This window comes from Copidosoma floridanum, unplaced genomic scaffold (genome assembly GCF_036245765.1).
Source record: "Copidosoma floridanum isolate Cflo_tuat_1 unplaced genomic scaffold, Cflo_Japanese_pri ptg000006l, whole genome shotgun sequence".
NCBI classification, from domain to species: Eukaryota; Metazoa; Arthropoda; class Insecta; order Hymenoptera; family Encyrtidae; genus Copidosoma; species Copidosoma floridanum.
In genome coordinates, this window is record NW_028321883.1 from 14,839,552 (window position 1) to 14,859,516 (window position 19,965).

Below are 19,965 nucleotides of genomic sequence, written 5' to 3' on the forward strand. Positions count from 1 at the left end.
GAGGGTAAGCTCGAGCAACAGTTGAGTTATGTAAGACACGTGGCTCTTGCGGGATCGGGCTTTCGCGCTCCCTCGACGTCGAAGAAAGAATGAGAGTCCACGCCGGGGCGAGGCTAAATAAAACCCGCCGAACGGAGCTCGGACCGTTTGGCCGTATGCCATGTGCTCCAATTTAGCGCCCGTTCACGCACACGCGTTCATATACGCACCGCCAAAGTATTGGGGAAGAGAGAGCTCTCCTCTGCCGCTTGAGCTTTCGCTTTTCGCCGACCGACATTTTTCCGTCTGTTAAGCTCGACCGGGAGGGAGAGAGAGCCGTCGAACGAAGCGTTCCTTTTTTCTTTTTTTTTTTTTTTTCCTTTCCGGCAAAATTTTTCACCTGCTTTGTTTTTTTTTCTGTCGTTCCTTTTGTGGGTTTTTGCACTCTACGGCTCACTGTATTTTCGTGCTCTCTCTCTCTTTTTCTTGAATGAAGTACATTCGAAGCCGAGGAAAAAGCGGTAGAAAGCTGCGCGTGTTTTTATTTCAAAAATGGTGATAGTGAGGGTTTTCGGATAGCGAGCCATTTTTTCGGTGAGTGAAGGAAACTGGTATTGAGTAGGAAATCAGTGTAGTGCGCCGTAGTGCCGAAAATCGTACGGACGAGCAGTGAATCATTGATAAAAGAGTGAGACTTCCGTGTGAAAAGTGTACGTCAAAGTCTAAACGTTGTGTAAATTTATGTTTTCCGTGGCAGTGGCACATTAATACGTGGTCGTTTATGAAAAAGTACCAATTATTTAAATGAGTACATTACGCAAAATCTTTAACGAATATTTTAATTCATATGCTAAGCAATTGAGAAATAAATCGTGTTTGTAAATATGATGGATTAATTTGAATGTAAATAGAGACGAGTGTAATGTAATGATTGAAAGATCAGTGCCAAAGTAAGGACTTTGTAAATTTACCGACAGTTGTTTTAGTGGATAATTAAAATCTAGCGTTGCGCAAGCTTCCCCTGGCAGTACAAATGTGAATCCAATAAAAAATGACAGGCCCTGGCAGCTTACGAAAATCCACTGCATCGCTGTCGGTGCTATTATTGCTGCTGGCAGCCAGTCTGTACACGGGTAGCAGTGGCTTTCGCGTTCGTGAAAATTCGGATATTTGCACCAATGAAAAATGCTCGGCGTCGGCTTCATCGTCAACTCCTTGGGCATCGTCCGGTGTGAGACCTAAACGCGGTTTCGGGACTGTCAGTACGCGAGGCAGTTTTGCTAAGCTTCCAAATAAGGAAGCCGATGAAGCCCAAGACGAGGAGAATAGCGTTGTAGAAAAACGCACGATTTCAAAATGGAAAGAAAAGAAAACTAGGACTTGGTCTAAGTTGACGAAAAGTGAAAGTGACGAGTTAAACGAGTACAATGTTGAGGACAAGGTGGATAGTGACGATGAATCGATACAAGTTGAGATAGAAGACGATGCCGATGATGAAGAGGAGGTGGTGATTGAGGATGAAGAAGAAAGTGATGAGTCCCAAGAAAAAGCGTCGTTGGAAGAAGAAACAAACGAATCTGAAAAAAAATCAGGAAGACGTTTGAACGAAGAAAAAGCGAATAAAGTGAAAGGAGAAGAAGAAAAACGCAGAAAAGAAGAAGAAAAGTTGAGGAGGAAAGAGGAATTGGAGAAGCAAATGAAACTGGACGAAGAAAAAAGGAAAAAAGAGAAAGAGTTGGAAGAGAAACGGAAGCAAGAAGAAGCCGAAAGAAAGAGAAAAGAGACAACTGAAAGGAGATTAAAAGAGGAAGCTGAGCAAAGATTGAGAGAAGCGGAGCGAAAACGTAAAGATGAAGAAGAACGTAAACGCAAAGAAGAGGAACGTCGACGGAAAGAAGAAGAACGGGTACGTAAAGAAGCGTTAGAGCAAGAACGCAGGAAGGAAGAAGAGCAAAGAAAACGTGAGGAAGAAGAACGAAAGTTGAAAGAGATGGAGGAACAAAAAAGGAAGGAAAAAGAGCTGAAAGAATTAGAAGAAAGGCGACGAAAAGAGGAGGAAGAAAAGCGATTGGACGAAGAGCGTCGAATAAAGGAAGACGAGGAACGACGGTTACGGGAAGAGGAGGAATGTCGTTTGGCCGAAGAGGAGGAACGGTTGAAAGCCATAGAGGAACGTGTTTTGAGAGAGGAGCAGGAGCGGAAGGAGCGCGAGGAAGAAGAAGAACGGAAGATGAAAGAGTTAGAGTCGGAAAAAGAGAGAAAAGCAATAGAGGAGGCTGAAAAGCTCAAAAATGACGAAGAAGATGAGGAGATTGAAAAAAAGAGGGATGCCCTGGAAGATAAAAAAAGGGTTCAAAGATTGAAAAAGGAGGCCGAAGAAAAAAAGATTCGAGAAGGAAAGGAAAGGAAGATACCAATTAATCCGAAGAAAAATACTGGCGATTTCGGAAATGAGAGTGAAGACGATGAAGACGAAGATAGCGAAGATGAAGAAGACGACTCACTTGATGTGAAGAAAACCGTAGAAAATTTAAGATTTGTTGACACAGACACACTCAAAACCACGGAAGCGCCTCGAATCAAGCTGTCCTCCGTTATAGACCGAAAGACTCCCGTAACCATTAAACCAACACCAAAATCCAAAACCAGCGACGAGATAAACGAAAAATCTTTGAAACAACCATTAGCAAAAAAATCAACAACCACCGAGGGTAAGTGTAAAAGTATTTGTAATTAATTATTCGTGTGGTAGCTATAACGATTGCAACATTTAACTTTCAATAGCAACACCAAAGCGAGGGGACTCGGAAGCACCACTCAACTTAGTTGAGCTGAACAACGTGCTTCTTAGCATGCCAACCTTCGTGCCAAATTTCACTGCTATCGAAGATCCACACTGCCGGGGTCATGGGAAAATTTTTTTGCGACAACTACGTGCCTACAAATTATGGGCTTTACAAAGTAAATTATGAATTTTTTTTTGCTTTGTAAAATGGCTGTTTTCTTTAAAAAAGTTTAAAAGTATGTTAACGCCACAGATGTACTAAAAACTTTGCAAGTATTTTTTAACGGCTTTTCATAAACGTGAGAGATATATGATATATACTGTGCTTCTTTCACGGATGCATGGATCCCTTAGTGTTACATTTATGCTCAATTTTTTATAAAAGTCGATTTTATTAACCAGATTTTCATGAAAAATACGTCTTTATTACAATAATAACAATAATAATAATAATAATGATAACAATAACGGAACTTTTTCAAATTATTATGTTTCTTAATAAGCCAGACTAAGTTCTTCAAATGCTGTTACGTTTGATTTAGCTTTTTTTTATACTTCAAGATAAAGTAAAAGCTTGAAATTATTCATTTACAATTAAATACATTTACCCATGAAATTTTTATAAAAGTAAAAAGACAACTTTCGACAGAAACAAGTATAATTTATTCTTATATTGCATCAATTCATTATTAACTCGCCCAACAATGGAAGTATATACGTGATGGGCAGTGACGTTCATTATTCCTAACTCAAAATAGACCATTGAAATTTAAGTAATATGATCTTTGAAATTTTCATTTTCTTCCAACGGTATAGTGCTGGACTCGAGCGCAAAGATCCCCGCTGGTTTATTACGGGGCAACGTCAATCAACTCGGTGACTTCGACCAGTGCCTTAACGCCCTAGGGCGCATCAAGCTAGAAGATAACGTGGTTAAGATCCAAGGAAAATATTGCTTGGCTAATATCGATCTTTATGCCTCGCATCCGTCGACCAGTGCTGCTGTCAATCTCATACAGAGTCGTGCGCTCATCAGGGGAAACATACGTGACGTAAGTACGTGGTATATTATTGACTCGAGACACAACGTCATTCGAACTTTATCAATAATGTTTCAAAAATTAATTCTTGCCATTTAAAAGTTACAATTGAAAATTAAGGAACTAGAATAGGTTTTTTTTTTTTTTTTTTTTTTTTCTATTGATTAAATCGCGTGAAACTTTGTAGCCAGGACATTTCATACCGAGATTCACAACAGTAAATTGGGCGATTTGCCTCCCTGCCGCGTGTTCATCCAAAAACGCTCAAAAATCCATCGAAAGAGCGCTCAACAGTTACAATACAACAATTGGCATAACATTCGTAGTGGATGTGGATTCCGACAACTGTTACGTGAAACAAAAACCATCGAGTTACTCGAAAGAAACCATCGGAGTTCTGTAAGAATTAGACATGATTGGCTAAACGAGTTGTTTGTCATTCAAAAATAAACGTAAAAATGTTCTTTTCAGTTACTTTTACGCGATGTTCGTTTGCCTCGCAATCATAGCGACCTTGCGAGACTACATTGGCAGTGCAAAGGAAAAAGGTAATTAACATATCTATGAAAAAATGGTTTATCAACCAACGCGGCGGGGAGTACCATTCGATCGATCGATAAACAACAAAGCCCTCGAGCTTGGGCATGTCAAACGATAAGTAGCCAATTTGCTCACGAGCAATTTGTTCTGCCGGCAGGAAATTATTCCGAAAGGATAATAATGGCTTTCTCCCTGAAGAGAACCCTCAAAGCATTGTTCGGAAATAAAGAAACAAGCTCCTCCGATATCGGATGCATCCACGGCGTAAGAGCCTTATCGACTGCCGCCTTGTACGTGGCGCACAAGCTGATTCCGACCTCGAGGATCCCGTACGCCAATCGGGTACTGCTCACCGAGGTAAAAGATTAATATTACTTCTCGTAAAATTTACAAGGAAATCTTACTTCGTTTTTCAACGAAAATTCCTTCCAGCGGCATTTTTAAATCCATACGACCCTACGTTGGCCAATATATTATTTTATTGAAATCTCGACAGGTTGCAAGTCACCCGCTGAGCCTCATACTCCGAGCATCGCTGTTTTACACCGATTCCTTCTTACTGCTGAGCGGCGTGCTCACAGCTTACAATATGGCCAAAGAGCTGCAGGATCGCGGTGAGATACGCTGGTTTTGCCGACTCCTCGCTAGATACATGAGGTATACGACATTGCGTGCTTTTACGGAAAAAAAGTATATCAATTGAAACGGGATTTTTTCTTGGGTACTTCTTTTTTTTTTTTTTTTTTTTTTTTTTCGTCAGACTGACTCCTTCGCTTTTGGCTGTTGTATTCTGGTATGCTTTCGTTATGGAGCACACGGGCTCTGGGCCACAATGGAACGCAGCCGTTAAGGCGAACGCCGATATTTGCAAGCGGAATTCTTGGATCAATTTCCTCTACGTACAAAATTTCTTTCCCTTCGAAGATATGGTAAGTCTTCTTGGAGTTGTTTATAATGTATTGCGGATCGTTGTTTCCTTCAAATAATAAAATCGAAATGAATTGTCACAAAGTTTGTACGATATTTTTCCGAATTAAAGAATATATTGACTTTTTAGTGTGCAACACATACGCATCAGTTGGCTTTGGACATGCAACTGTCATTGCTGGCACCAGCACTGGTATTTTTTTTACAGATAAAGCCTATTATTGGCATTATAATTGTTTTCTTTTTACTTCAAGTATCTGCAACTTTAAGATACTTTGCGACCTACAATAACAACTTGTCTCTTGTTATTTTTCACGGGATGACGTATGTATTTGAACGTGATTGTTACTTTTAACATTCAAAAAATCAATTTTAATCCAAGTGATGATATTTCTATATTTTTTAATCGTAGAATACAACATCTATATAAAACAGCCAATTTGACCTACACATTACCTTTGCATCGTGCAACACCGTATGTCTTTGGGGTCAGTCTTGGTGTACTTTTACAATATTTGGGGAAAAGCTTGCGATTGAATAAGGTACTAATATCACTCTCGAAATTCTTAACAAAATATTTTTTTTTAATTTTCAATTATTTTATAGATTGTGGCATTTATTGGTTGGTCGATAGCACTGGCTCTTGGATCATGGTCAATATTTTCTCCTTGGCATCTTGCGAAAAGAGATTATGTTTACAACGTGGATGAGGCAACGCATTATGCAGTTGTCAGTCCAATTTTGACGGCACTTGCCTTAAGCTGGATGATTTTTGCTTGTTTCACAGATAATACAGGTATGATTTGAAATACGAAAACAAAATGTCACATTTTGCTCGTTGAGTTATACATTGATGCCCAATATTTCAGGAATCGTTAACAGGATACTTTCTAGTTACTGGATGGTAGTTTTCAGTAAATTGTCTTACACAATCTACCTATCGCAGTTTGCTGTATTTTTCTACAACGTTGGGACCACACGATACGCCTCGGAATTCCATCCTTTTAGAGCTGTAGGATCCCAAAAAGCTACCTTAAACGTCTTACGCGATGCAACTATTGGTACAAATAATACGTGAATTTTTTTTTTTTTCAGCTGAACCCGTTGGAAGCAGCTTGCGTGGTTTTCGTTTCAGTCATACTGACGCTGCTGTTTGACATTCCTATGCAAGAAGTGAAAAACATAATCATGGAGAGCAGTGACAGTGTAACAACGACTGAAACCGATAAACCCGAAGACGACGCAGAAGAAAATCATAAGGACGTTAACGGCATTCCCCGAGAAAGCAGCTTCGAAGACGAGGATGAGCCATACCACGGAGTTTGGAACTGGAATCGCGGTACTTTTACAAAACTCGCGAGATCCGAACCTCGAAAATACGAGGATAGTGCCGGGGAAGAACCGCCGTTCCGCAGCTCGAGGCTAAAGAGGCAGGATGTCAGGCGGCAAACGATCATTAGGTCGGATACATTTTCATCAGGATACGACGAGTGGGATACAAGAGACAACAGCAGAAGAACTTCGAGGTCCGAAGAACCAATCGACTACAGGAGGAGTAGCCGAGGATACAGATTCAGTGGTTCCGGCTTGGAGGACGAGCTGGAAGCCGATGACTATGACATGTATCCCCGAGAAAGAATATATTCACGTGCCTACACCAAGTCACCTGGACGTGATTCAGAGTCCACTCTTGTCCGTAGGTCTCACGCATCTGCTGAACCGGACATTCCATCAAGGTACATCTTTCTACACATTCAAGTACAGGGTTCGACAAATTGATTATAATTGTTCATTCATAATTACAGGGAGTACAGCAATAAACCGGTCATAACCATAAGTAAGGATGACGACTACCAAGAGTCACGCTCGTCTCGATCCGGTGTTCCTAGATTCACCGAGCAGCAGCGGTCAATGTCATCGGACAGTGAGTTTGACCATAACAGTCGCAGAAGTGGTTTCACACGACACTCTTCAGCGGAGCCCAGAGTCATTGACGAGGACGAATGGGAGGAGGACTCGCGCGTCCAACGAGGTCGATTTTTCCAGGATCGGTTGAGCTCTAGAGGCTCTCAGGAGCACGACCACGTACCTCCGCCCATTGAAGAGGAAGAGGCCGATGACGAGTGGGCCGATTCATTGAAACGCCGGTCTTCCGCCGAGGGCAAAATGGCCCTGTTGAAGGAGCCCACCGGACCGGGTAACATTGCCCTGTGGACCGTGTCAAAGATCCATCTCGGCTCGTCTCAAGAACCGGACGACGAGGAGTTCGACGAGGAAGGGTATCATCGCAAGCGAACGGAGTACCGGGAACAGGGTCCACCTTTACGGGAGGAACTTGAGAATCTGGAGGAGTCATCGACGGAATCGAGGCGGAGGAGCTTCACCAGTGGCAGCCTACCGACGTCCTTTGAGGACGAAGACGACGTGTCCGAGTTTTCATTGAAAAGCGACAGCAAGAGAATCACAGTCCAGGATCTCAGCAGGACGGTCCAAGATCTCAGCAGGTTGTCGTCGGAGGAGGAATCATTAGTTGGAAGTAATCCGAACCAGTTGGACGTCAAGCTGGGTCTGATAAAAAGAGAGTCCATCATCAAAGTAAGGAGCGGCCAGTTAGTTGTCAACGCGAATGCATGAAATGTTCTTTTTATTTCAGAGTCAAGCCAGCGAAGAGGATCCGGAATACTTGATTCCGGAGCGGCCCAAATTGGTCGAGCAAGAGCAGGAGCATCCCTTCAAGAAGGCGTGGCAGATGCAAAAGTCCAGGTCCGAAGAAGAGGGCTCCTCAGCGTTTGTGGTTAGAGATGTGAGGTCCGCGTCTACGTCCCTGGAAAAGCAAGACGAAGAGCCCGATGACAAAACGAATGACGGTGGTGAGACTAGTCGCGAAGGGGCGCAGTCCAAGGGGATCGAGGCAGCCGACGTGTCGTGCGATGTGACGCTCGTGTGGCAGGCACGTAGTCACGACGCGGATAAAAACGGTGATTTTGTCGAATCGAGGTCATCATCCGTGTCGTTGGAGTCTGATGAAGAAGAATACGACGACGAGGACCAAATCGAGGGGTACAGGAGGAAATCCGATGAGGAGACCTGGTCGTGGACTGACAAGGACACTTGAACCAGTGGAAAAGCACCAATTTCGGATCGAGAGTTTGTTAATGGTTTTTTTTTTTTTTGTACATGTTTGTAAGAGACTGTAAAATGCACTGATGTACGTGTGATGAGCTTTTGAATTTTACCACTGTTGAAGAGTGACATGTCTTCCGAGTGTTTTATAATTAAAAGCGTTTTCAAGTGAGAAATCATCTAAATAATACAAAATAACGGAAAACTTTTAAAAGACGTTTCTTTTTTTTAATTTTTAAATAACGTATATTATATTTACAAGATTTATCGTTTGGTATATATAAAGTAATTACAAAATTATGCATATACTCGCAACATAAAAAAATACGACATGTATTCATTACGTAACAAAACTTATGATTATACATCGTCGTACACGGTTAAACGTTAAAAAAGTCTAGACCTTAGGAAAATTAATTTTGATATGAAAAAAAAAAAAAAAAATCAATTGCTTTTGAACAAGCAACGCATTTTGTAGAGATTCGACGGGTAACAAACGCACAACTTTGTTACGATTGAAATGGTAGTGCCAAGTCTTCGTATCGTATAAATGTAACTTACATCGGTAGTGAAAAAGAGGTACGTAAATGATAATGAAGAATGAACTTGTTGAGTACAAATCTAAAATAAATAATTGCTCTATGGCGTGACGATCCGCGTGTACATCATGCGAGCGAAAAAAAAAAAAAAAAAGGTATCATCAACTGTACAATCTGTGGCGATGAATAACGTCCAATCATCTATTCCACTATACTCCTCTCGTAACAGAAATCACACCGAAATAAATTTAACAGGCAACAACAATCTACTAAACTCAAGCTTCCGTGGTGGTAGTCTCCTCGCTGTCGGTCTTTTTTGTGAGCGTCGTGGACGAGGACTTTCTCTCTGTCGACAGAAAATCGAAATTACTTACGACTCCAAAGTTTACGTGCGAGCGTTAATTATTATAATGGATGTGGGAATTTACCGCGGCGCAGGAGGATCCTCTCGAGCCCGAGAATCGGCGACTCGAACGTCGTCGAGAGCAGCACTGCGCCGAGGAAGGTTATCATTAAATGTGACAATACTTTGCCGAACTGCGAGAAAAACGAAACATTTCTGGTAAATGTATGGAAATCATAAAATAACGGTCGAGAGATTTTTTAACCCAACGAAGAAAATTCACTTGTTTCAAAGTATGAAATACTAACCAACTCGAACGTATCGAGGTGTTGAGGTACTCGGGCAGTTGCGACGCTGTGTAGTTCGACGAGGCCGTTGACGAGGTACGCAGAGTACGTCAGACGACTGAGAGGCACGAAAGGTCTCCACTTCAGAACTTTCCTCAGCGATCCTGCGTTTCATTTCGTGGATTAATATCAATGTTAAAAACTATCGAATAATTATCATTACGAAATAATGTCGATCGAATTGAATCGTTTACCATATTTTTCAGTTTCAACCATGATACCCTTGCCACGTAAAAGGCAGTTTTTGGAATGACCGTTAATTTTTTTTTTCAGGACCTTTGTTACAATTATACTCGGCTACGATTGTAAATCCGATATTATCAAGTACAAAATAAATGAATAAGAGCCATGAAAAATAACAGTGAGAACATAAGGATTCTTTTTTAGACGTACAAAACTTCCTACTAAAAAAAAAAAGGAAAAAAAATAGCCCACCCAATTGTGGTTGACGGGTACAAAGACGCGTTGTAATAATAATATGAAAAATCGAAAGACTACGGCTCCCATACGAATCCAAGGACAAAAAAAGAAGCAGCTCTCGATAATTGCATAATAAAACCCGATGAGCGCAACCATCGATCGGCGAGTATAATAAACTTTGCTCCGGGCGAAACGGATCCAGCCGCTTGCAGCTGTACGTACAGCTTAGGAGAGAGCAAAGGAGGAGGAAAAAAAAAAAAAGGAAAAATGTGTCACCTGAGTTGTCGGTAACGCAGGCGAGCACGAACCAGCCAACGCCAGCGTTCCACATGGCCCGATGGAGCGACGAGTAGAAGGCGGCCTCGACGGTCGTGAAATTCTTCCGAGGCCCGTAAAAGACGTTGATCGAGCACATAGACAGCACCATCGCGCTCACGGCCAGTATCCAGCCTAGGCGCACTGTTTTCTGTTTTCAAAAAGGGCATGAGCAATAACGTCATTGGACGAAACAAGTAAATTATCGTCAAGTTCATCGTACGTACCATCGCATGATTGTTTGTGTTACTACTATCGCGAGATGACAAAAAAAAGAAGAAAAAAAAAAAAAAAAAGAAAAAAAAAAGAAAAACATGCAAGTAGCATACGCACGTCATAGTACATATGCATGCTTTGATTGCCGTATTTATTCTGTTTTTATGGTCGCAGGATGATATCACTAGCGGGTAAATGTTGCCCTCACCTTGGGAATCTTTGCGTCTGAATTTTGTATGCGGTAGACGATGTATCCGTACAGCAAACCAAAACAATAGGCACCGGCTCGCATGTGCGTCTTGATGTAGCTCTGCTTGAAATATTCGTTTGTCGAGATGTCTTTAACTTCCCTGAAAGGTGAAAAAAAAAAAAAAAGAAAAAAAAATACAAACATAAACATTAATTTAAAAATAGAAAGAAAAAAAAAAAAAAACATTCCAAAGGAGGATTTAAATAAAGACTCACGGAGTGTATATCAAGAGAGTGGGATCCAAGCGCTGGACGTACGTAACGACGATGGGCAGGACCGTGGCGAAAATCGTGACGAATCCTAGGATGAAGTGGCCCACTTTGCGCCACCTCCACAGAGGATAAATGACTGCCGGCGCGAGTATGAATAATTGTGTGTCCACTGACAAATACCACGATTGGAACATACACTGAAATGCAAAAGCCGAGACAAACCCATTCGAGTTACCACTACGACGTGTTATGTTACACAGAAAGCGTGTCTATACCTATACACTTATCCTCGCTTACATCACATGTACCTTTTTTTTACGCGAAACCATTGCGACACGTTGTAATGAAAAGCGGTTAATTTAAATGTCATTGAGTTACGGGAGAAGCACACGAGAGGGTCCACAGTAAACAGTGTGGAGGTATAGTCGTTATACTCACGAGTTGATCGGTGTTGACGTAGTTGTTGACGTAGAGCAGGTTGGCCCACCAGGAGGAGAGGCAGCGCTCGTGCTCGAGGCTCATGCGCCACCAGAGCGGCCCGGAGTCGAGCTTGGGTAGCCAGGTCACGTACAAGAAGACCATCGCCATGTAAGCCGGTGTCAGTCTGCGAAATCACCGACGACAATTCAACGTTGCGAAAGTCTATCTTTGCCTCGAAATCATACCGAGAACGCGGCTTTTTCGGGCTCAAGAGTATAACGGATCGTTTATCTCGAAAGTAGTGGCGAGCAATTGATTGGCGATTGGCGCATTGTTGCTTCGGAAAATAGCTAGGCGCGCCGAGTCGATTTTTCATGCGCCCGGAGTATGATGGATGGATTGTCGAAAAGTGGCTTGCACGTACCTGAAGTAGCGATATCCGTACAGGATCATGAAGTTGACCCATTTTCTTTTGTCCAGCTCTTGGAGGAGAATCCTCGCGAAGAGGAAGCCTCCCATGAGCAGGAAGGTGTCCACGAGGAGGGGGTTGTTGAGGAATATAGAGTACTCCACTTTGCCGATCGCCTGGAATCGTGACGTCATGAGCTATTCGAGTTTTCCGGCGCGATTTTCTGGATTTTCTTTCGCGTGGGATGGAACGAATGTGCAATCGAATCGAAAATGAAAATCAAATAGGAGATCTCGATTTTTTTTTTTTTTTTTTTTTTGGTGAATTCTTCCCTGTTACTTCTGCGATTAAAAGGCATGTCTAAAGTTTCTTTAATTGAACTTTTTTTTACGATTACATCACTGATTGTATATTTGTTACTTTGCGGTATAATGAAACAATTGACTATTTCTTAGAAGTTGGCAACCTGGAGAGTAAATTTTTCGCGTAATATAAGTGAAAAAAGAGTTTGTTACAGAAGTAGTGAAAATTTTCACTTTTTTTTTTTTAATTTAAAAAAAGGTTGACTACTAAAATAGTGAGCATTTTCACTGGTTTTAATTTAGAGAGCAGCAATATTTAACTCAACAGTTGGGGAGAAAAAAATCTCAACAAACACTAAAATTTACTTGTAGATGTGTCGCATACATTTTCCAAGAACAAAAAAGAAAAATGGATCGCCATTCGTTATAAATTAATTGACCTTGGACTTTACATTGATTACTCAGTTGACAAGTTTAGCGCGATGAGATAAGATAACGATTGATCACACCCAATTAATTTTTGTGCCTATATTTGGAGCCTACCTTAATATTGAAGTGTCAAAAAATAGGGGGGGGGGGGTGACCAAGTCCGTGTAATTACCTCATTCCAAAACTTCTTGTTGAGCACGGGTCCACTGACAACGAAAATCAGCGTATGGCCGGCTATCACGAAAACCATTGACAAGAACTTGATCCCCGAAATGCATTCAAATTTCAAATCCTCGTGGGCTGGACTGCAAAGCTTTTTTAAATTCGATGTCATGGAGAAAGCCACGAGTACTTGGGGCAAAAGACCGTCTGGCAAATTGTTACTCTTCACGTAAAACACATCGTAAATGGTGCCGACGACAACAGTAGCGATCACTATGGATATCACAGCTCTGAAAGAGAATAAAAATATTTATTATTATATAACGGCACAAGAGGGAATCGTTTCGTCACAAAATTAACACATTTCATTCCGATTCGTGTCACCTTGCGCGAGATCATTGCGCAACCATAATATTTAGTAACGAATGTTTTTGAAAGACTGTCTTATTCTCAGAGAGGAAAAATAAATGGCACTTTCATTTTTTTTTTTTTTTTTTCGCTGAGTGTGTCGAAAAAAGTTACATACACGCAACGAGGTGCCAATTAAACGAAAACAAATTGTTGCATTTCTGTCCAAAAAACTTTTCAATAATAAAATTCCTGGGTTAAACTTTGAAACGATCGTATTGATTTTTCGACGTCTCCAAAACAACGTTGAAGCGAGCCAACAATGATGATTTTTTTTTTTTGTAAAATATCGAACCTCCTACCCCAAGTCTGTTATTAAGATATGAAACTTGGCATTTCAAACAATCTCGGGGTACAAAAAAAAATTCACTTCTACAAAAAGCGCCCGTTGTCGGAACAAACAATATACGATTATCATCCATCATCATCGCGGAGTTATGTCGAACAACAGATTGATGCAATTATACGAAAGAGGGGGTAAAAAATCCAAGCGTCGGCAATAAACCAGAAAAAAAAAAAAAACTCACAGGTAAGCGATTTCCGCGGTTGTGAAGTTGACCGCCTTCTCTTGCTTGTAGCAGGCGCGCTCCTCGATTTTCACGTCGACGTCAAAGTTGGTCCTCGCCAGGGCGTTGGTGACCAGAGCGTTGACGACCCCCTCGACGTCCCGGCTGGTGCACGAGTCGGGCATGCACACGCCCCAGTGGAGCTCCTCGATCTTGTCGTCGTAGCGCTGCTTGAGTTTCGTGAACTTGCGCCACACGGGGGAGATCGGCTGGTGGAGCGCGCCGTCTTCCGGCACGCCAATTTTCACTCGGCTGAGGCAGTACTGGCCGCCGATCGATTGCGGCGTCTTGTCGTCTTCGTTCTTGCCGATTTCCTGGCACTCGTCAAAGTTGCCCAGGTGGTACGTCGAGCCACTGCGGATACATGTTTTTGAAGTTATACTTATATAGGCGCGTTATGCGCGAGGGTAAATCAACGATTTCAGATTTTGACCTTAAGAAAAAGTGTGACGGAAGTGGATTTTGCTTGATTCTCCCCCTTTACCTCCACCCCCGTGACGTACTTCCGGTGTACTCTACACCACATGACGCCACATGAAATCACCACACATTTTAAATTTAATGAATTTTATTTCTTTCAACTAATTCTAAAAAAAAAAAAAAACAGTTTCTAAAGAGATTTCAACCCCGGACAGAATTCTGCACACTAGTCGAGACCCTTACCTACTCTGCTACGAACAAGCCCAATACATGAAACTCGATTGCTTCATCTTATGGTGCAGTTCGTAACTTATTTTTATGTAAATTCTTATTTAATGTGTATTAATTCATTTGATTTACTTATTAATTATGTTAATAAACAATTTTTAAATAAATTATTTTATTTAATTAATAAAATTCAGAATAATTTTGTTTTAAATGTTTTTTGGAAACTTGAAAATTAGTACACTTCAGCAGAGCACCTTTCCAATGTATTAATAAATATTTATTCCTATATATTTAAATTGTTAATGTTACAGTAAATAAATAATTGTTTTCCACAGTTTTTTATATTTTTTTAAAACTTAAAAAAAAATTTTTTTTGAATTGTACAAATACTATAGTTAATTGTTATTGTGTTTTATTCTTTAAAAATTTTCATCCGTGATTGAAGTGATTTTTTGACTTAAGGACGTTTTTCACATAGTTTGTGGGGGAAAAGTTCAGAGAAGTGATAGGAACGCTAATGTGAGCACGTGAGCAGTAAAGCTAGCAACTGTTTTTCTCATGTGTATGTACTCACATATGTGCTTTTACGCACACTTGCTCCCCTCTTTCTAAATTCGTTTCAAAACCAACTTATAGGTACTTAGGTCTATTTAAAAATTTGATAGGTTTATTTTAAAGTAATCTTTTCTACCCAAAAAATTGGGAGATTCCTTCAAATCATATAAATGCCATTTAATGTGATTTTTTCACAAGGTTATACATATTAAATATCAATTTTTTCAAATGTAACATATATCAAACAATGGTACAGCCAAAAGCTGTACTACAGGATGGTTTTTTTTTTACATTTTGGATATTAAATATGGACTAGGAATAAGTATGGAATCGTACGTGATAGATGTAAGCGTGAAGTTACAGATGTAATCAGCCTAGGCAGTAGGAAGTTGTTCTAAAATCACTGAAAGATTCGATGAAAGCGCACAGTCTTGTACTGGCCAGCCTATACATTATTTTTATTGTATTGTGCCGTAATATATTGTTTATAATCGATAACTCATTAAATATTAATTAAAATTATACCCAATAAACGTAGGTATATTCATTCCCACGATAATTGAAGCACCTTTGTACACAATATTGTTTCACACAAGGTATTTTTATACTCGAAATTATATTGTTTGCCATAAAATTTTACAGAAGTATAACTTCATATTTGGGTACCCAAGCACCCACTGTCCACTAGTTTTTTTTCTTTCCTTTTTTTTTTTTTTTTTACTTTTTGGGGTACTTTGTGATAAAGATGTAAAATTTTTTCAGGCATCACTGCACTTTGGATGATTGGGCATTTTTGTATCATAGACATCGATATACTTTAGGAAATTTTCCGATATTCGCGCTGAAAAAAACTGGTAATAATTGTAGCTTCGTCAAGTATGTAGATTGTTGCTGACTGAAGCGATGACAGTGAAAAAAAAAAAAAACTTTTTTGCCGGTGTAAACCAATTGAGCGTTTTGATGGAAAAACATTTTATATACGCTTACATAAGAAACTTACATAAGAATATAGAAATTAAATGCTCATACCTATTTGTTAGAGTAAGATTCCAAGAGAATAATATTAAATTAAAAATTGTAGTGCATTCAGCTTTTTTCCCTAGATTCATGCATATTTAATTACTATTACTCTCATTCAAACCTTCATCTTTCAAAGAATTTAATACTTAAGTACTTTGCATTATTTGAAAAAAAAAAATCGGTTGTTGATCAATCATTACAATAAATTGTGTAACTTTCCATTGGTATAGATGATCAGGTTGTGCGATATTAAGACACGTATAAATTGTGTCTCGATCAATGCTGACATTGGTATGTTGAAATCTACTAGAAGGACAACTAAATTTCTCCGACTAAATACGCTTTTGTACACGTAAGATAACTTATACACGGAATACTATTAAAACAAAAGTAGTGCAGTGATATTTGCACGTAACACAAAAAATGATATTTTTTGAGATCTGTAACTCTTTCACAGGTTTGTATTCATTTACCGTGCCACAAAAAGTAAGTTTTTAATGGCTATACGTACAACTAATCCATTATTTAACTATTTTCAAATGTTGGGAAATATTTCAAAATGCATCACGTTTGAGTGTTACCCCGAAATAATGTACCAAATATATCCTTAATCAAACGTAAACTACTTGAGTTAATCCCTCGAGGTGAATCCATTGTAATTATGCACCGCGTAATAATCATGATAAAATACTTGAAGCCCAAATTTTCATTTTAGTACCCCAAAAAGTAGCCGATTTATGCGTAACTGCATTTTTCGCTAAAAATACAAGACACCCCCGTGGAAACAGTCGCGCGTAAAAAGTAATTTATTCACAGTGCAACATCTCACCACTCCAGACGAAATATATACAGACACGAGAAAAAATCGCTCACCTGAGCACGCCTTCGGGAAGCTTGCCCGTGGCGTCGTAAAACTCGAAAGCCCACGTGGTCAAGTTGCGCAGGCCAGCGACGATCAGCCGGCACTGCTCGCGGCAGACCGGATCGTCGATGCGACCGATCAATCCCGACAAAAAATCGAGGTCTCGATCGATGAAGGGCAAAGTCGAGTCATTCTCGTCGAAAATCGGCCGGGCGATCCCTGCCATCTCCGTGCCATCTCCCCGGACCAGCAAAAATACGCTTAGCAGCAACACGACTGGGCCTGATGTCAGATTCATATCCCTTTTGTTTTTTTTTCTCCCACGGTTTTAAAAAAACACTCCCTCGGCACTTATTTACCCTCCCTCAAAGCTCAAGATCACCGGGTGCGCGACTCTGTATCCACGAAAAAATAAAAATCTTGAAAACACCTTTCGAATCACTCGTGGAAAAGGAAAATGCCTCAACAGCGACAACAAATTGTAAGAGCGCGTTCACATCGTTTCCCGCGGCTGCAGCACCTGAGCTCGGCAAAGAGTCGCGCGCGAATGGAAATGAAAATCGGTTCGAGAAGTAAGGAGCGCTTTTGGCGCGTCAGCGGCCACGTTGGGCGGTCAAAGAGCTCAGGTGGCGAGGGAAAGGCGGCCTTGACTGGTCCCACCGGTGCACTGCCCACTGGCCGGCTGGGCCCCGCGGCCTCGTGCTTTTGTATGGCGCGATCTCCTCCTCGTGCCGTTGCTATTGCACTGCGCGTTCTCCGTATACCTATTTTTATTATTTACCTTTTTTTTTCTCTTTCGCAGGAGTTTGCTGACTTTGCTATTGATACGCGGACGATGCTTTGCGAAGGAAGAACCCGGAGAGGAAGGGTACATGAACTCGGCCGGCGAACCGGTATGCCGGTTTTTTCCGTAGTGAAACAACTAAACACCTTGACGTTAGTGGTTCATGACATTTTATACTGTTTTTTTTTTTTTTTTTTTTTTTCCTTTTTCACGGAAAAAACGAAATCAGATTAGCTAAAAATGCCCAAAAAGTTTTACGTGCAAGTTGACTGGTTTTGTCTGGCGACTCACCAGCTGTGGAGTAAAAAATCCGGCTTTTGCGAGGGTTTATGCCTATTTTTTTTTTTTTTTTTTTTTTTTTTTTTTTTTTTTTTATTAAAAAAAAAATATGACAATGAGTTCTCGTGTTAAACGACTGACGTTTTATTGCCGGAATTGTGTAATGATAAAATTAGCAAAGACCGAGATGTGCATGCTGTCGGATAGTGGTAATTGACACGTCAACCGGTATTGTTGTAGGACCGAATGGTTTTTGTGAAACCGAAAATTTAAATATTTTTCTGGGTTCCTAGCATTCGAGGGACGGTGCGAAACGCGTATATGAAGAGCAAAAAATTTCTTCAAGGAGGAGGAAGAAAAACCTATTTTTATTTCCATCATACGCTTTGTGAAGTGGTTATAAAGTTGTTTGAAATAGGCAACGTCCGATTCATCAGATCCATAGATCAAAGATATAAAAATAAAGCTTCATTAAAATGAAATATATACGTAAAAAACCTCTTCAGTCTTGCCAGTTTAAGATTGTAGGAAAAAAAAAAACTAAAATTTATAGGATTCATAGCAACTGAATTTACCAAAGAATCACTTTGTGTAATATTTTGAATATTCTATATGAATATTATGAATATTTCTCTCCATCTTCTTTTTGTATCGTCACACCATTCTTATTTTTAGTCAAGTCACGATCCACAGTTAAACTTACTTACTTATAAAATAAGACAGACTAGAGAAATTCAAAGCTAAGACTAAGGTTAAGTTAATCAGCTTTGTTTTGATTCGAACAGAATGACAGCGTCAGGAAGACGCAGAGTTCTCAGGCTCATTGTGCCTCAAGCGCGGTGCCCATCATGTCCCCTAGAAGCCATGTTTTGAAGTTACCCTACAAACTCACGCTGCCCCACTATCCCTTATGTACGTTAAAAGTGTATGGATGACGAAAAACTGATGGTCAAAGCTGCAATTGCATCAAATTTTTTTTTCTTCCTCGTTTATTCTTGCCACGACAGCACTGTATACGGAAGAGCGGCGAGTGTACGCTTTGGACGTATAATCTTCCGCTTGAATTTATAAACGGGAATTCAAGTATGTGCGTCTTTCGAAACCGGATATGCGGGTAGTTTGTTCATTGTTTACGTCGTTCGCAAATACTCGCTGTCGTTTAATTTTTTGGGAATTCCAAATACACGTGCCTGCACAAGTGTACTCTACAAATGGAAAATGGAAATGCAACTGATAATTTATTGGCACAAATTATTTCCAACTCGTTATTATTAAGGATCTTTTACTTTTTACCAGGAAATTTTTTTCAATTTTATTTTACATCATAATTTTTCAAGGGTATTGCAGCATTTTGGGTTATTTTTTTTTTTTTTTAATATGTTCTTCTTTTCAAAATTACAATCCATACTGCTATAAGATATTACAATAAATTGTTCTGTGAATTGAGCGGCACACCTCGATTGATTGATTATTAGTAATTAATTATTACTTTTGGATAATCATCTAAGCAAGGAGAAATTTGCTGTCATGTCTTGCATTACTTTAAATTTTGGTGTAATTTTGGCAAATAAATAACTTTTTTTTAGTATGAGTTGATTTTATAGTTTTCGTAGTATATGTTTTACAGTTTATCAGTAGATTTTTAGCCATTTATTGTCTTTTTGTTCATGTAATATTTTAATAGTTTCATGAGTCATTATATATCTTCAATGCAATACTGAGTATAAGTAATTAGAAAAAAACCATTCTGTTGAAAACAAAAATTCGCAATTGAAAAAACTCGCAAGCAAACACAAAACTTGCATTTTCGAGCCACTGTGAAACAGGAAAAACGAAAATTTCGTGTCCTGAATCAAAAGAATTGGTCGAAAAAATCCTACGATGTAATTATATTTTACACTAAAAAAAATTTTTTTACAAAACGGTACGAATAATCGAAACAAAACTCCACGAGCACTAAAATTTTTTTAAAGATAGATCTCCGACCGCGTTAATAATCTACCGATTCAACGAACTCTAAGCTGCTCTCTTGTGACGTTCCACATTGTTTTTTCTGACCTGTTTTTGCACATCACATATACGCAC

The 19,965-nt window shown here is 39.9% G+C and overlaps 2 protein-coding genes across 2 annotated transcripts; one reads left to right on the top strand and one right to left on the bottom strand.

Moving 5' to 3' along the window:
- The first annotated feature begins 454 nt into the window (after positions 1 to 454).
- On the top strand, positions 455 to 8,850 carry LOC106642345 (uncharacterized). The gene is made up of 16 exons (XM_089598310.1): positions 455 to 1,533; positions 1,576 to 2,702; positions 2,779 to 2,940; positions 3,581 to 3,816; positions 3,992 to 4,203; positions 4,276 to 4,352; positions 4,502 to 4,701; positions 4,841 to 5,001; positions 5,105 to 5,273; positions 5,402 to 5,595; positions 5,684 to 5,813; positions 5,878 to 6,067; positions 6,141 to 6,283; positions 6,367 to 7,007; positions 7,077 to 7,866; positions 7,925 to 8,850. The coding sequence occupies exons 1-16, from the start codon at positions 1,031 to 1,033 to the stop codon at positions 8,384 to 8,386; spliced, it is 5,397 nt and encodes a 1,798-aa protein (XP_089454436.1). The 5' UTR covers positions 455 to 1,030; the 3' UTR covers positions 8,387 to 8,850.
- Positions 8,851 to 9,076: 226 nt separating this feature from the next.
- Positions 9,077 to 17,115, bottom strand: LOC106642332 (nose resistant to fluoxetine protein 6-like). Its single transcript, XM_014357082.2, has 11 exons — positions 16,829 to 17,115; positions 13,694 to 14,086; positions 12,769 to 13,048; positions 11,881 to 12,041; positions 11,475 to 11,640; positions 11,040 to 11,233; positions 10,783 to 10,924; positions 10,320 to 10,509; positions 9,585 to 9,727; positions 9,362 to 9,470; positions 9,077 to 9,279 (listed from the first exon to the last, which is right to left on the bottom strand). Exons 1-11 carry the CDS (start codon positions 17,113 to 17,115, stop codon positions 9,209 to 9,211), a joined length of 2,136 nt encoding a protein of 711 aa, XP_014212568.2. The 3' UTR covers positions 9,077 to 9,208.
- Positions 17,116 to 19,965: the final 2,850 nt, after the last annotated feature.